The sequence below is a fragment of the Balaenoptera musculus genome, chromosome 13, assembly GCF_009873245.2.
Source record: "Balaenoptera musculus isolate JJ_BM4_2016_0621 chromosome 13, mBalMus1.pri.v3, whole genome shotgun sequence".
In the NCBI taxonomy this organism is placed as follows: Eukaryota; Metazoa; Chordata; class Mammalia; order Artiodactyla; family Balaenopteridae; genus Balaenoptera; species Balaenoptera musculus.
In genome coordinates, this window is record NC_045797.1 from 7,504,616 (window position 1) to 7,522,379 (window position 17,764).

Here is a 17,764-nt window from a genome sequence, read left to right on the forward strand (position 1 = left end):
TCGTTTCTTTTTATGGCTGAGTGATATTCCATTGTATATATGTGCTGCATCTTCTTTATCCATTCATCTGTCGATGGACACTTAGGTTGCTTCCATGTCCTGGCTATTGTAAATAGAGCTGCAATGAACATTGGGGTGCATGTATCTTTTTGAATTATGGTTTTCTCAGGGTATATGCCCAGGAGTGCGATTGCTGGGTCACATGGTAGTTCTATTTTCAGTTTTTTAAGGAACCTCCATACTGTTCTCCATAGTGGCTGTATCAATTTACATTCCCACCAACAGTCAGCAACTAGTTCTTAAGTAACTGTTAAATGAAGATAAGATAAACCCATACATGTACATACAGCTAGATGAATGAGACTGAATAAAAGCCTCTGTTTCATTACTGAAGTAGTAGTCAATATACTTGAGAGTTATGAATATGAAAGCAACAGATTAACACTGGCGAATATGTATTTGGGCACTTTTGTGTATGTAGTGGGAATTTTTCTGGTGTGTGGTGAACTGTTTAGAACCTTACAGTGTTAATAATTCTATAACAAATAGATAAATAGCACTTTTGCATGAAAATGATTTCTCTTGGTGACTAGTATCATTCTGTGGGGAGATATTAAAATCCACCAGTAATCATAGTACAGAAGACAGAATGAAGTTCTTTTTAGTGGGATTTGACTAGCCTCTTAGATGCACATTGGAAGTCCAGAGTGAGCTGGTGACAGTGCGCGCCAGCAAATATGAAATTGAGTTGGGGGAAAGTGTGCATCAGTAATTTCCATATAGTTTTTAGTAGGCAGGATCTTCCTGACACTCTTCATAGCGTTTTGAACATGCCTGTGGAGAGCATGAGAGAGTCAGGAAGTCTTTTGCATTGTGGGCACACCAGGGCCCCTGGGCTCACAGGGCTGCTCTCCTGTTTGCCTTGCACTTGCCTCCTCTGGCAGCTGCTGTTCTGTGTGGACATGGGGGGCGGGGGTGGGACTGCACTGATGCCTCTCACGTGGTGTCCTTTCCAATTCATTACTTGAGGCCTAATAGGTGCGTTTAGCTTAGAACCTTTCAAGGGCTGGGACATATCCAGCCCATTTTGTAGAGTCACATATAGGAACAGAGAACAGAGCCGAAGTCTTTAGACTTAGTTTTGGTTTCAATCTTTTTTTTTTTTAATTAATTAATTTATGGCTGCAATCGGGTCTTAGTTGCAGCACACAAGCATCTTTAGTTGCAGCACACAGCATCTTTAGTTGCAGCACACAGCATCTTTAGTTGCAGCACACAGCATCTTTAGTTGCAGCGCGCAGGCTCTTTGTTGCCGTGCGCGGGCTCCAGAGCGCGTGGGCTCAGTAGTTGCGTTGCACGGGCTCTCTAGTTGCCCCACGGCATGTGGGATCTTAGTTCCCTGACCAGGGATCGAACCGGCGTCCCCTGCATTGCAAGATGATTCTTTTTTTTTTTTTTAATTTAGAGAAGGCTCTTTTATTTATTTATTTATTTTTATATTTATTTTTGGCTGTGTTGGGTCTTCGTTTCTGTGTGAGGGCTTTCTCTAGTTGCGGCAAGCGGGGGCCCCTCTTCATCGCGGTGCGTGGCCCCTTCACTATCGCGGCCTCTCTTTTGCGGAGCACAGGCTCCAGATGCGCAGGCTCAGTAGTTGTGGCTCACGGGCCTAGTTGCTCCACGGCATGTGGATCTTCCCAGACCAGGGCTCGAACCCGTGTCCCCTGCATTGGCAGGCAGATTCTCAACCACTGCGCCACCAGGGAAGCCCTGCAAGATGATTCTTAACCACTGGACTGCCTGGGAAGTCCCTCAGTCTTTTCAACTTGAGCTTTTTCTTTTAAGACTATCTTAATCAGACCCAAGTAATCTGAAACTTATAAAAGCAGGGTTGCTAAAGTTGCAGTGGGTTTAGGGAGTGGAACCGTCCCTGCTTGCTGTTTTTACCCCCAACTCTTGTTTCCTCCCGCACATCCACCCTGACTACAGTTCACGGCCCCGTGGGATTCCGAGGAGCACTAACCAGACTTTGTTTTATAGCTGAGGAGTCCACGGTGCTGTTGGACTCATCCCAGGTCATGTAGCCAAGCAGCGTGGTGGGCTGGCATTAGAGGCCAGGTCTTGAGTCACTGAATCTATTGTGTTGTAGACCACAGATAGCTTATTTAAATAACAAGGTTTGTATTTTATAGTCTTCAAAGGGTTTCCACATAGGCGGTCTCATTTGATTTTCACTCTGTGGCCTAGCAGGGTAGATTAGTATAATAGTAGCTAATGTTTATTCAGGGACTACCCTAAATGCTAGGAATCAGGGTACTTTGCATACATGAATTCATTCTTTATCCATTTTTTTAAAACTAATTTTTTAAAACCCAGAAATTGGCTTCTACATTAATGCTTGGATAAGACGAGGTTAGTAGGTTATTTTAGGTTGTGAATTACAGTCTCTGAAATGTTTATCACTTTCCTCAAGGCCATCATGCACTGTGGAACTAGACTGGGAACCCAGTCTGCAAGAGTTTCATCTGAAAACTAGAAGGCAATTTTTATTTGCAAGTCTGGCTTGATAATTGGATGGCTTGTTAAAGGGCATTCTCTTCTTTGTGAGCAGGGTTAGTCAAGAGGATACATTGTAATTCAGAACGTTGTGTAGGGTTAGGGTTACAACCCTAACCCTAACTGAACTACCTAGCATCTGCTGTTGGACAGAAGAAAGTTACACAACTGATCTCATCCAACAATGACAGGCTGATTAATTGCTACTCCTAATATTCAGCGAAGACCAGTTTTACAGTTAGGTTTTTACCCCTAATCCATTGTCATAGGCCATCTTAATCTATATATAGATTATTTAAATGAATTTGATAGGACAAGCTGCCTTAAATCTTCTCTGGGATACATTTTTTAAAAAGTATAAATAAATAAAACAAACATGTAGAACATCAAAGTTGTTACATAATCAAATTTCTGAAATTGAAGTACATTACTAAAGTATGTGAATATAGTAGTTTTCGTTTTTTATGTTTAGTTTCTGAAAATAGTTCTTCAGTGTGCCTTGTGTAGAGCACCAAGGGGAACTCTAGTAATCAACTACCCAAACGTCTGATACTGAGAGACCCGGATAAGATAGTAATTGAGACTCAAGAGAGATGGAGATTTACCAGAGATCAATGAAGCCAGTTAGAGGCAGAGCCTGGATTAGAAATAAGTCCCTCACCCCTAGTCTTTTATTCATAATCTTTTGATTCACGTATGCTGTGTATTATGCTACAAACAATAACAGATTGATTGTCATTGTAGTCTTATTCAGTCCGTTTTTAACATTGATTTATCCAGATATTTATTGTTCTCCTTGTGGGTTTTTTTCTGTGTTTTTGATCGTTCATCCAAGAGAATTTTCCTTCTATCTAAGGGATATCCTTTAGAATTTCCTTTAGACAAGTTTGCTGGTGGCATTAACCTCTTTTTATTTGCCTGGAAGTGCCTTTATTTCATCTTTCTTGACTGACTATTTCTCTGGGTTTAGAATTCTAAGTTAGTAATCATCTTCTTTCAGCACTGTTGTCTTCTGGCTCTGTTGTTTCTGTTGAAAAGACAGCTGTCTGTTTAATTGCTGCTCCTTTGAGTATTTTGAATGGAATCTCTGATTTTCCTACCCATGGCAGCTTTTAAGATTTTTTTTTTTCTGTCTTCAGTTTTTCATAGTTTTACTATTATATGTTTAGATATAGATTCTATTTTTTCCTGTTTGGGGCTCATTGGGCTTCTTGAATTTGTGGCTTGATATCTTTAATCAGTTTTAGACTGTTTTAGTCATTATTTCTTTAATATAACTTCTATTTTTCTTCTTTTTCCCTCCAATTTATTTAAATTAGACTTTCTCGAGTATCCCCTGTGTCTCTTCTCCTCCCATCCATATTCTCCATCCTTTTGTGCTTTATCTGGACATTTTCTTCTGACTTATTCCAGTTATGCTTTTATTTGGTTTTATCTATTTATTAAGTTCTTAATTTCTAATATTGTATCTTTTCAATTCTAGAGTTACCATTTAGTTACTTCTAATATTTTCCAGTTTTTTACTGATATTCTGAAATTTGTCTTTTCCCTCTTTGAGCAGGGTAAGCTTGATTAATATAAAGTCTACCTTAAATTCTGTATCTGGAGTCTCTGTAGGTCTGTTTGTTGGTGTTTTTTTTTTTCTGTTGGTTCATGTGATCATTTCTTTGTGTGCCTGGTGATTTTTATTTGTGTACCAGATACTATATTTGCAAACTCATCTGTAGAAATATATGAAGTTTAGGAAGTTGTCTCATCCTCAGAGGATCCACATTTCCTTCTGCTAGGTGCCGTGGGGCACTCATGGGGCAGCCTGGGGTCACCTGCATCTGCTTTCGGAGACTGAGATGACCTGGGGCAGGATACTCTGGTTGGCCTGCCTCCAGTTTACTCTGATCCTGGGGTCCTACGCCCAGGTGTGAGAGCTCTGTCCTAGGAAGAGAGCCCTAGCTGTTGTTGCCTTAGCTCTGTGTTTGTTCTCAGCCACTCCTTGAGAATTGCCAGATGCCTCAGAGGGAAAAGGGTCTCCCAGTTAGGGGAGGTGATGTGAGGGTGGCCGGTCTCCTCTGTCATCTGCTGAATCTTGGCTCAGTGATTTTTCATTATTCGCTAGGCCTTTCTGGGTCTGTGTTTTGTCTGGCTTTCCTCCTCCTCAGCGGGAGGGTAGGTCCAAGTTACCCAGTTCACTGTTTGTTATGGGGTGTTCTCAAAGTAGAATTTGAATGTGTAGAATGAAATATGTTCATTTCTTTTTCCTCTTCTTGATGTTAATTGAATCCTGGACCAATAGGAGTTTGCTGTACATAGGTCAAATTATATTCTTTGAAATTTGATGAAATTACATCTTCAGTCCTTCATTCCTTTCACTTCTCAAAACTTTAAACATTTGTCTGGGATAGCTGTTTTACTTTGGAATGGGGGAAGGACCTTTAAAACTTTTTTTAAAAAATGATTTTGTTTCATACTGGTTTACCCTCATTAAACTGTCGATAAAGATTTTCATATTGGCCTTTTGCAACAGGTACCTGGTAGATCTTAAATAAATGAGGCTTTTAAGTAGATGGCCAGATGAATTAAACTTTTTAAATGTATTTTGTTCTTTAATTTATGTCATTTAGCAGATTAATAGCTGCAGATAATTTTTGTGAGTATGCATTCTTTTTTTTTTTTAAGTTCTTTTTTTTTTATAAATTTATTTTATTTTTGGCTGTGTTGGGTCTTCGTTTCTGTGCGAGGCCTTTCTCTAGTTGCGGCGAGCGGGGGCCACTCTTCATCGCGGTGCGCGGGCCTCTCACTATCATGGCCTCTCTTGTTGCGGAGCACAGGCTCCAGAACGCGCAGGCTCAGTAGTTCTGGCTCACGGGCCCACTTGCTCCGTGGCATGTGGGATCTTCCCAGACCAGGGCTCGAACCCGTGTCCCCTGCATTGGCAGGCCAGATTCTCAACCACTGTGCCACCAGGGAAGCCCCTGTGAGTATGCATTCTTAATGTACAGTGGCCAGAACTCCCACACTCTTTACTTGTAAGAGCAGATGTGTGGAGTCAGAGTTTATATGAAGTCAAGAACTGTGTGTTAACACATTTCCCAGACTCCTTTAAGATAAGGGAGAAGTCTTGAGGGACTGGACAAATTGAGCCTCTTGAAATCAGAAGAAGTATTGAACAGCACTGATGGCAGTCCTGTGACTCAGGGTGAAACACATTGGGTGGCCATGCCCTTACCTTCGTCAAACTTAAAAAAGGCAAAACAAAGCAAAGCAGCCCTTCTCTCCTCCAGCATCCACAGCGCCTGATCAGGGTTAATCACTTTGCCTCCTGCTCTCAACCCTTTCCACCTGCCCCTTGTCTCTCTGTTGGACTCAACTCTGACTCTCTCTCTGCATGTCTTTCAGTCACCTATTAAGAGTAGACAGGTAAAAATTCATAATTAATATAAAGTCAGCAGGAAGAAATTATAAATCCTGTATATACTAAGAATAGAAATATTTGAAAGAAAATATCTGCTGATGTGTGTGGATGAAGTGTGGCTATCTTAAGGTGTTATTCAATAAAAGATTTTTTTTAAAGCATATCAAAGCCAGTTTATCTTGGATAATGTATAATGCTTCTCCAGTGTGTATGATAACCCTTTGATATTAACCTATATAATTACTAGAAGAAAAATACTTAAATGGAGATCATATTAATTTTGTGAAGAATAATGCAGTCATGTCCCAATATGTAGCCATTTGGGTTAGAAGAATTTGACTTTACAAGGAATTTCATATAATGCCTACTTTGATTTATACCTTGCTCACCAGTAAGCGAGCTGACGCTTGAGATGAGCCATTTTTGGTGGCTTCATGGTATATAGTTGGTCATGCGTTGCCTTAAGGAGAATGCCATATTTACTAATTTATTATTGGTGATAGTCTTTTCTGCATCATGTCCCCTAGTTGCTTTGACTGACTTCTTTTAGGATTTTTGCATATAGATGAATTACACTATGCTGTACTCTTAAGTGTGCAGTATGTAATAGCAAAGACAGAATTTAAGAGCCATATTATAGGGCAGTGCATGAAGGAAAATGTTTTCTTAGGTTCCATTAACACTAATTAATGTTAACAAGTAAGCACAGTATGTTAGTTGGATTTGGTGATGTTTTATGTAGGAAGGTGTTAGAATTGATGCTCAGAATGCATAAAAGTTTTTCCTGTTAAAATTAAAATTTAAATAGTTATAATTAAAACCTGATACTTACCTGTAAGGAGTTTTGGGGGGAACAAATTTCACTTGTGAAGCCAGAGAATGATATACTTTGGAAAAAGTTTCCTCAGTATGATATTTGAACTGTTATGAATTGAACATTTGAATTTATTTTAATTTCTCATTTTTCTTGATATTGAAATAAGATATCAATTAGTAGTACCTTTTGTTATGAATTGATGTATTTCTTTCTTCCCCTAATACAGAAGCTCCACCATGAGACGAGGTGGATGGAGGAAGCGAGCTGAGGATGACTGGGAAAAATGGGTGTGTTTTAAAAGAATAAAAATAATTATATTGAACTGTCTAGGTAGTTTTCATTCTTCTTTTAGTTTATAATGTGGTTGAAGGCGTTTTCTAAATTGTAAATCACTTAGACACCAACTCTTGTGTTTTCACAATGTATTGAAAGCTTAAACTTTGAGAAATTTTGTCCTGAGGCAGTAAATGTTCTGGTGCACAGAATTTATTGTATGATAATTTTATTGCAACATTGCTAATAATACTGAAAAACAGTAAAAACATAGATATCCAGTAATAGGGGATTATCTCTATACCGTGGAACAGTATACACCCATCATTTAGCTGTATACTTCTTAACCTGGCAAGATGGCCTTAACTGAAAGGGTGTATTATAAAGTACTGTTACTACATATGATCCTATTTGTGTAAAACCTCTGTGTTCTGAGACACAGAAATAACTTTGAAAGTAAGATCCCAAAATGTTAGCAATGAATGGGATCACAGCTAATTTAAATTTTCTTAAAAAATTTTTTGACAACATGTAATATTTGAACAATCAAAAACAAGTCATTTCCATTTTGGAAAAAAATATATACCACTTTAGGACACCTACAGCTTTATTTTAAAGACCTTATTGATAAAGTAAAATTGATAGAGTCTTAATCGATTAACCTTAATTATTTCGATGTTCAGGAAGGTGTGGCTGAATTCATAGAGTTGTAAAGGTCTTTAGCAAAAATAATAATGTTTTTATTTCTCTTTGAGGTTGGTGTTATGAATATTAGTAGTACTACCAAATAGATTGATTAGATCCAGAGTTTAGCCACTGAATCATTTATTGTATTCTTATCTACATGTATGGAAGACTTTACTGGTTTGTCAAACGCTTCATTTTACTTGAATTTATTAATATTAAGCTTCCCATACACAGAAGATAGTGGAAGCCAGTCAAAATATATTCTTACTGACCACTTGTCAAATTTTTAATTGATTTAAGCTTTGGTATAACTTTTGCTTGATTTGTAGATAAGAACAATATTTTGTGGCATTACACTTATTACCTTGACTTACCTTTCCCTCTTTTAAACGTAACTTTTACCATTGTAACAGTGTGATAGAATTCTTAAACATTGAGTTGACAGAGGGAAAAGTCTCCCTTGACCTGCCTGTTTTATTGCCTTGCATTATGGTTCATGTTTATCATTATATCTTATGTCATCCTTATACCTTGGTTACTAGCACAGAATAAGGTCTTTTATTATTTTTTTTAAAATATAAATTTCTTTCTAAAAAGGGGAGGGTGGGAAGAAAAATAAAACTTTTGTGATTAGTTTAACCTTTCCTTTAATCCTAGGGTGGGTATATGGCTGCCAAGGTCCCAGAAATTGGAGCAACAGTTTCGATCAGATGCTGCTATACAGAAGGATGGAGCTTCATCTACAATTTTTAGTGGAGTCGCCATCTATGTTAATGGATATACAGGTTGAGTACTTTTTATTTTTTAGGTACCCCCATTTTGGCATGTATTTTTATTAGGATTGGGAGCGATTTGTTTTAATTCTGTTTTTAATTATTTATCTTGTATATAAAAAAGGTGAAAGTAAAACCCTCTGCTTAGATACCCCTCCTTCAGGTTTCCTTTCCCTCCTCCTGTGCCTGCCATGTCTTATTTTAAATTTTACCAAAGCACATAGTTTTTTAAAGTCAAGTGAGGTTTAAAATGGAAAATTACGATCCTCCTGCTGAAACAACTCATCACACATGTGGGGCTTGTAAACTGGGGGCTTCAGTAGAGGGGCATCTGGTAGGGCCACTTCATTGGCGAATCTTCACCTGTAATTATCCGGAGGTCCTTTTGGGCTGGTGGAGGAGGGGGTGGAGTGTGTTGTGTCAGATTTCCCAGACTCTTGCTAGAGAAGGGTGCAAACCCAGCTGCCGGCATCCTGGTGGCCAGGAGGGAAGGAGAGGGCCAGGAATCTCACCGTTCAGGGAGTAGAGTGCCATGTAATCTCCCTGCTGTGTTCTTTGCTCCTCTCATCCCTTCTCGCCTCCTGCTGTGCCTGTTGTCATCGAGTCCAGTATCTGGAAGGGACAGGATAGTTTTTTCACTGTGAGTTGGAGAGGAGTTCTGGAATTCTAATTCACAGTTTTCAGCCGTGGGCTTCCTGTTTTACATCCTGTTCACAAACCCACTCTTGGAGGTGCCCAGTGCCTCTGTTTCATGAGTTTCTCTTGGTTTCACTGGCACCAAGCAGTGTCTTCTGGGTCTCCACACAGCCAGCCCATCTTGCAGATCTTATCTTTCTCTGATCTGCCCCGTCAGTTATCACTTGTCTGTTGGCTGTCAGATTTTACTGCCAGAGTTTCTTTTTATTCTCTTGAGGATTCCTCTCCTCTTAAGATCATTTTCTTGTGATTTTTGAGGTGAATGGCTATAAATATTTGTGTTGGTTGGTTACGTTTTTCCTCCCCACTTCTCAGTTAGCTGATAACCCGCTCGTTTTTAGGGTCTCCGTTTAGCACTCCCCCTCGGTTGTCTGATTGTCTTGCTACTGGTGGGGGTGACTTCTCAAGGTTCTGTGGGGCTTCGGCTCCTTGTATTTATTCACATCTTGGCATTTATTAGATCTTATTGTAGTTGCCTGTTTACTAGACAAGAGCAAGAGCTTCATTTCCACATTTTCATTACCATTGTGTCCTTGGTGCCTCTACAGTGATGGGTATAACCACTCAGGGGCTACTTCTTGATTAAAGTTAAGTTTTAATTTAGCTGATACAGTTGCCTGGTTGAGTTTTAGGAGGCGTGATCGACAATTTAGTCTAAGAATGTTATCTCAAAACGAATGATGGTGCGACTTTGGGAAAATTCACATGCACCTTTTCTACTTAGGCATCTTAGAACGTTCAGGCTCCACAGACCTCCTGAGATGCATTATAAAAGATTAAAGATGTTAATAAAAAGAAATAAACATTGCTCGTTACATCAGCAAGTTTTGGAAGTCCCCAATTTACAAGGGCACCCTTATTTACGTAAGAGGAAGAAAAAAAGATTCTTTGTGTGAGGGAGAGAAAATGAATATTGTAGTAATCATTACATGGTTGAGAATCTGGAATTCTAATTTACTTTCATCACTAATTTTTATGTGACTGTAAGACATTTTCTCTTTTGGACCTATTATTATCCCTATCCTTTTCTTTAAGATAGAGATAATATTAATTTTTATTCTTGTTATTGTTAGGATTACATTATAATTCTTTAAGTAAAGTTCCTTTATGTTGAATTTCATAAGGACATGCAAGTTGTGGTGATACAATTTTTTAGAAAAATTTTCATTTTTCGTGACTACTTTTGAAGCTTTATAGATAAAACAGAATCTAACAGTCTCTGTGATAAATCAGCAAGAAAAGGATAGTGCTTTAGATGCAGTGAGACAAGTAGGGAATACTGTGTTGTTGTTGGTTCTTACTCATGCTCCTCATAGACTTTAACTGATGTTCCAAGTTTTCTTAATTCCTTTAAAGCTCCTAGTTCTGCCATCTGAACTTCTCTTTGGTAACCCACATCCCTTCCAACACAGTTAGCTTTGAACTTGAGTTTAGAGATAAGATTCCCCCATTTCTGGATACTCTGCCTCTGTTAACCCATTCTCTCATCTCTCTTTTTCTCCCAAACAGCATCTTTTCCTTTCGAAGGTTAATAACTTCTTTGCCTTCCATCTCATTTTTTTAATTAAAAAAAAATTTGACTGTAGAATCACATGCAGAAAAAATAGAGACCATGAACCTTTGCCCAGTTTCCCCCAATGTAACATCTTATAGAGCGGGGGTCCCCAACTTCCGGGGCCCCAGACCGATACCTGTCCACAGCCTGTTAGGAACCGGGCCGCACAGCAGGAGGTGAGCGGCCGGTGTGCGAGTGAAGCTGCGTCTGCCACTCCCCATCGCTCGCGTTACCGCCTGGACCACCCCCTAGTCCCCCCCCCCCACCCCTCCATGGAAAAACTGTCTTCCACAAACCAGTCCCTGGTGCCGGAAAGGTTGGGGACCGCCGCTCTAGAAGATGGTGCTGTGTCAACCAGGAAACCGGCATTGATACGGTCAAGACACAGCGTTTTCACACAAGATCCTTCCTGCCTCCCTTGTGGAGCCATACCGACTCTCCTTCGCTCTCAGCCTGGCAGCTACTAGTCTGGCCTCCGTTCCTGTACTTTTTTCATTTCAAGAATGTTACATAAATAGAACATACAGTATATAACCTTCTGGGACTGGCTTTTTACTCAGTATAATACGCTGGAGAGTCGTCCAAGTTGTTGTGTCTATCAGTAGTTTTTTCCTTTTTATCCCATGGTATGGGTGTTCCACAGTTGAACCATTCACCCATTTAAGAACTTCTGGGTTATTTCCTCTTTTTGGCTCTGAACCCTTGTGTACAGGTTTTGTGTGAACATAAAGAGTGCAATTGCTGGGTTTATATAGTAGTTGCATGTTTCGTTTTTTTCTAAGAAACTGCAAAAACTGTTTCCCAAGTGGCTGTATTACTTACATTCCCACTAGCAATTTATGAGTGATCCAGTTTCTGTGTCCTTGCCAGCATTTAGTGATTTTTATTTTAAAAATTTAATAGGTATGTAGTAATATCGGTTTTAATTTGTATTCCAGTTGCTCCACATCCTCACCAGCATTTTGTACAGACAGGTTGGTTTTTTTGTTTGTTTTAATTTCGGTATTCTAATACATGTGTAGTGGTATCTCGTGGTGGTTTTAATTTGTATTTGCCTGATGGCTAAAGATGTTGAACATCCTTTCCTGTATTTATCTGCCACCTGTAGATCCTCTTCAGTGAAACGTCTGTACATGTCCTTTGCCTCTTTTCCAATTGGATTGTTTGGTTTTTTACTGTTGAATTTCGAGAGTTCTTTATATAATTCTAGATACTACTCCTTGTCAGATATGTGGTTTGGCAAATATTATCTCCCAGTCTGTGGTTTGTCTTTCACCCTCTTCACATGGTCTTTTGCAGAACAAAAGTTTTTAATTTTGTTGGGTCCAGTTTATCAATCTTTCCTTTTATGGATTGTGCTTTCAAGTCAAAAATCTTTGCTTAGTACTAGATCCCAAAGATTTTCTCCTGTTTTTTCTAAAAATTTTCTAAGTTTATGTTTAATATTTAAGTTCATGGTCCATTTGAATATTTTTGTTTGTTTGTGGCCTGTGGATATCCACTTGCTAGCACCATTTGTTGAGAAGGCCATTCTTCCTCCATTGGATTACTTGTGTACTTTGCTCAAAAGTCAGTTGGGCATATTTGGGTGGGTATGTTTCTGGGTTCCATGTTCTATTCCATTGACTACGTGTCTTTTCACCAGTACCACATGGTCTTGATTACTGTACCTCTGCACTATATAGTAAGCCATAATACTGAGTAGAGTGATCATTGCCATTTTATTCTTCTTTGGAAAGGTTGTTTTAGCTATTTTCTACGGCCTGTGCTTTTCCACATAATTTTAGAAGAAGCTTTTCTGTGTCTACAAAATAGATACCTTGCTGAGATTTTGATAGGAATTACATTATCCTATAGCTCAATTTAGGGAGAATTGTAAACATCTTTACTCTGGTAAGTTTTCCAATCTTTGGACCTTTCATCCCATTTTACCCTACGTTAATTAATTCAACGAATATATTTGTATGCTGCTTGTGTGTTAGGTACTATGTTTGAACAGAGATGACAGTGATGGAGAATGTGGATTTTGTGACAAAAAAGTAATCTGTGGGCATTAGACATGAACAGAGCCAAGTGGGTGGCAACATAGAAGTAATTGCCTTTGAGGGTTAGCGTGATTACTTCATAGAAGAACTGACTTTTTGAACTGGTCTTGGATAAGTAAGGTGTTTTTTAGACGAGAATGGGGAAAGGCATTCTTGTCCTAACCGTAACCTCCGTTTTCACCTTTATATCCTCTAATTCAGGTCAACAGGATTGTTCTGATGTTTTAGATTCATCTTTGTACTTTCTCTTTCCTGTGCTGCTGTTCGTGCTCTCGCTCTGATGAAAAGCTCCTTCCCTCACTTCTGCGAACTGGAATCATGTTCATCCCTTAAGACCCAGTTAAATTAGATTTGCCTCCTTCCTTAAACCGGTCCACAGGATATACATTTCATAGCTTTATTGCTAGAAACATTTACTTTTGACACCTGAGTTTTGTCTTGTATTGCCAGGTCTTATTTATGTACTGAGTTTTGGGGAGTCAGAAAGCCCGTTCTGTGTGGTGACCCTGGCCAGATGTGGATCAGAGAGAACACTGCGGGGCCTCCAGTTGGCTCCTCCTCCTCCAGGTCTTCACCCCTCAGAGCTCTGTCAGATGTTGCCTTCTCCAGGAGACTTTCCCTGACCAGCCTTATGTAAAATACATGTATCTTGCCCCCCAGTTGCTTTCTAATCCCTTATCCAGCTTCATTTCTCTTCATAGAATTTATTTGCTCCTGAACTGGTACTTATCTGACTTACTTTCTGTCTGCCCAGTGAAATAAGAGTGCTGTGGAGCACAGCTGAGAGTACCAGGGCCTAGAAAGAAGCCTGCCCAGGCACATTGTAAGATTCTCAATAAATATTAGTTGAGCCTACGAATGAATAGCAGAGTTTTGTGTTTGTACATCAGAATGTTAAAATGTGTTCACTCATATGCTAATTCAACTCAGTTTTCTTAAATGGGTAGTTTTTAAATAAGAAATGGGCCACACTCTAGGCTTACTGAATTGTAATCTCTGGGAAATAGGCCCTGGGCATGTTTATTTTGGTGAAAGCTCTCCGGGTGAGCTAGTGCTTCAAATCTAGGGAGCTGTAATTGCTCTTCTGTGGAGTTGGATCAGGACAGTGAATATGGAAAGAGGCGTTCTGGTAATTTTCTGCTTTTTTCAGTAGGTGGATAAGAGACCAGGTCTGGTGACTTAGGCACTGCTGAAGTTTGTGGAAAAGCAGGGCAGGCCTGGGTATGATTCGCAAAATGAATCAAGGGAATATACAAGTATAACAGACTTATATCTGAAGTGGTAGGGATTTGTTTGAAAACTTAACCTTAACATTGATAATTTTCTGAGCATGTGAATATGGTGATTTAGGAAAAGAGTCCATTTAATGCTCTAGTCTAATTTTTTGAAATGGATACCTTCCAGGAATTATTTTCTATGGATAGATACACAGTATCTCCTCCTGTTTCCTGCGAGACTGATGGTGTGAATCCAGGGATGTAGGAATTTAACCTCCTACATGGGAGAGACTTACTGTATTAATTTCTACCACCCCCTGTAATTTTGCCAGTGTCTGATAGGTATTTGCACCTATTAGGTACTCAAAAATGTGTTCTTTAGGCTTTTGAGACTTTTCTTTGGTTTTTACTTGGTTGAGTGTATGTGGCTTTTAGTTGAATTTTGTAAGTCTGATGTACTTAGGGAGGAGAGAGGAAAAGAGAGTAAGCATGGCTACTGGAGAAAGAGTATTATTGTCCAGGGGTCAGAAGACAAAGGGGTCTGCACAATAGCTAGGTGATTGTGCACAAGTCTTCTAATTTTCCTCTATTTCCTCATCAGTAAACTATGCTAAATTATCTTTATAATTTATAGGATTGTGAGACTCAAATGAAATAATTAAAGATATTAACTACTGTAAGACCAAAGGAGGTATAAGCAGCCATTGGCTTACTTCTTTCTAGCATATATGTGACACAGCCAAGATTTAATCAAGTTCTTTGGACATGCAGGATGAAACGGTACACAGGATGACTGTTTTCTCAATAGAGATCTATCAAGGAAAGCTTTTGCACAAGATTTTAAAACTTTGTTTATAGAATGTGTTTTAACCAGATGAGCAAAACTTTTATAAGCTGTGCCCAGAGACGTCACAGTGGTCTTCAGTGGCTGTTCTGATGTTATGTGATGGCGTTTGCTGTGGTGGAATTTCACATGTGGAGCTTTAGGCCTAAATCTTGGTCCAGTGTTTAATATGTGCCTTTTACCTTTTCTGTGCTCACCTGTCTCTCACTTTCTGTGGTTGGTTTTAGTTAATGCTAAAATTTGATTGCATACAGAATATTCTCAAAGAATGTTCTGTAAAATTAACAGTAGGAGTGTTATGGACTGTGAGTGTTACAGATTTGCAAAGCTTTCTTTCCAAGATATCTGTTAAGTTTTTAAAACTGCACAGTCCTATTCAGCGAGAAACACAGTTTAAGTAAAAATTATTCTCTTGTTGATCAGATGTTCTTTGATGTATCTTGTGCTTTGTCAAGAAAGGATACATGTAACATAGAAAAGAAAGGTGTATACGTTGTTCAACCTATAAGATGCATTTTAGAACCTGTTCTTAGATTTATTAAAACTTGAAAACGTTGCCGTGTTACAGTCCTCTTTTATCTGAAGTTGGTCTCCTTTATAAAAACCTCATTCAGGATGCTGAGGAGCTAAGAATTTTGGTTTAAAAGGATGTTTCATTGGGATTTTGATTTGCATGTCTCTAATGATTAGTGATGTTGAGCATCTTTTCATCTGTTGGTTGGCCATATGTATATCATCTTTAAAGAAATGTGTTTTCAGGTCCTTTGCCCATTTTTAAATTGGGTTATTTTGTTGTTGTTGAGTTGAAATACTTCTTTATATATTCTAACTATTAACCCCTTATTAGATAGATGATTTGCAAATATTGTCTCCAGTTCCACAGGTTGCTTTTTTACTTCTGTTGATTGTGTCCTTTGATGCACAGAAGTTTTGAATTTTAATGTAGTCTAACTTAATCTGTTTTTCTTTTTGTTGCCTGTGCTTTTGGTGTCATATCTAAGAAATCATTTCCAAATCCAATGTCATGAAGCTTTTCCCCTGTGTTTTCTTTTAAGAGTTTTATAGTTTTAGGTCTTACATTTAGGTCTTTAGTCCATTGAGTTAATTTTTGTGTATGGTATAAGATAAGGGTCCAACTTCATTCTTTTGCATGTGGATATCCAGCAAATGTGTTTTTTAATGACCTTTTCCCCCCACTGATGTTGTCTGTTCTGTCACTACATAATCAACATTTGAACATTGTACCATGACATTTTTGGTCTTCATTTGGTGAAGATGCATCATTTGCACCTTAAGTTGGTTTCTGTTCTTTTCATTAGCACATGACATTTAAAGCAGTCCCTGACAGCACCAGTACCTTCATAAACAAAACCTGCGCAATGAAATCACGGTTATCCAAATTATCCAGAATATGCTTGTTTTTTGTTTTTGGTAAGAATAACATTGAAATGACAATAATCATCTCACAGAGAACTTGTGATGCCAAGACTCTGTTGTTGAATTCCAATCTTGGAATCACCAGTGGTGAGCATTAAGTGAGATAAAGTATGGAAAGTACATGAGTGCAATAGGTGCTAAATTAATGTTAATTTTCTTTCCTCAGTTCTTCTTACCTGCTTATGATTATAAAACAGTAAATGACAGTTTTATTTTGTTCTACAAAGAGGTGGATGTTTTTTAATAAAATTGATATATATATTGGTGCTACTAGAATGACAGTGTCTACTGACTATTTTTTTGGCTGCGTTGGGCCTTCGTTGCTGCGTGCGGGCTTTCTCTAGTTGCGGCGAGCGGGGGCTACCCTTCGTCGCCGTGTGCGGGCTTCTCCTTGCGGTGGCTTCTCTTGTTGCAGAGCACAGGCTCTAGGTGCACGGGCTTCAGTAGTTGTGGCACACGGGCTCAGTAGTTGTGGTGTGCGGGCTTAGTTGCTCTTCGGCATGTGGGATCTTCCCGGACAGGGATTGAACCCCCCGTGTCCCCTGCATTGGCAGGTGGATTCTTAACCACTGAGCCACCGGGGGAGTCCCCTTTGTCTGGTTTTGGTATCAGGATGATGGTGGCCTCATAAAATGAGTTCAGAAGTGGTTTTTCCTCTGCAACTTTTTGGAATGGTTTCAGAAGGATAGGTGTTAACTCTTCTTTAATTGTTTGGTAGAATTCACCTGTGAAGCCATCTGGTCCTGGACTTTTGCTTGTGGGGAGTTTTTAAATTACTGATTCAATTTCAATACTGGTAATTGGTCTGTTCGTATTTTCTATTTCTTCCTGGTTCAGTCTTGGGAGATTGTTCCTTTCTAAGAATTTGTCCATTTCTTCTAGGTTGTTCATTTATTGGTATATAGTTGCTCGTAGTAGTCTCTTAGGATCCTTTGTATTTCTGTGGTGTTGGTTGTAACTTCTCCTTTTCATTTCTGATTTTATCGATTTGGGCCCTCTCCCTTTTTTTCTTGATGAGTCTGGTTAGAGGTTTATCAGTTTTGTTTATCAGCAAATGCTTTAATCTTAGGGAGAGAAAGTAAGTAAACTGTAGATTCCTGACTGGCCAGATGTTCAGTTTCCACTATTCTATGTGAAGTCATTATGATGCTCTAGTTTAGTTTCTGTGATCCCTAGCCCCTGAAAACCTTCAATTATGAATTTTGAATTACTTTTATTTGAAAGTTGTTTTCATTTCTCTTTCCAGTGTGCTATCCAGTTTAGTAGCCACTAGCCACATGTGTTAATAAGCGTTTGAAATGTGACTAGTCTAAATAGAGGTGTGTTGTAAATGCAAAATATATACTGTATTCTGGAGACTTAGTTTGAGAAAAAGAGTGTGAGATATCCCAATTTTATATATTGATTACATGCTGAAATGATAATATTTTGGATTTATTGAGTTAAATAAAAACATTA

The 17,764-nt window shown here is 38.8% G+C and overlaps 1 protein-coding gene across 1 annotated transcript in view; it reads left to right on the forward strand.

Annotated features, from left to right (window-relative positions):
• Positions 1 to 17,764, forward strand: part of REV1 (REV1 DNA directed polymerase) — an 81,196-nt gene that overhangs the window by 14,946 nt on the left and 48,486 nt on the right. Inside the window, 3 exon segments of the mRNA XM_036872653.1 lie at positions 7,006 to 7,066; positions 8,397 to 8,420; positions 8,422 to 8,524. Coding sequence (XP_036728548.1) covers positions 7,016 to 7,066; positions 8,397 to 8,420; positions 8,422 to 8,524 — 178 coding nt within the window. The 5' untranslated portion in view covers positions 7,006 to 7,015.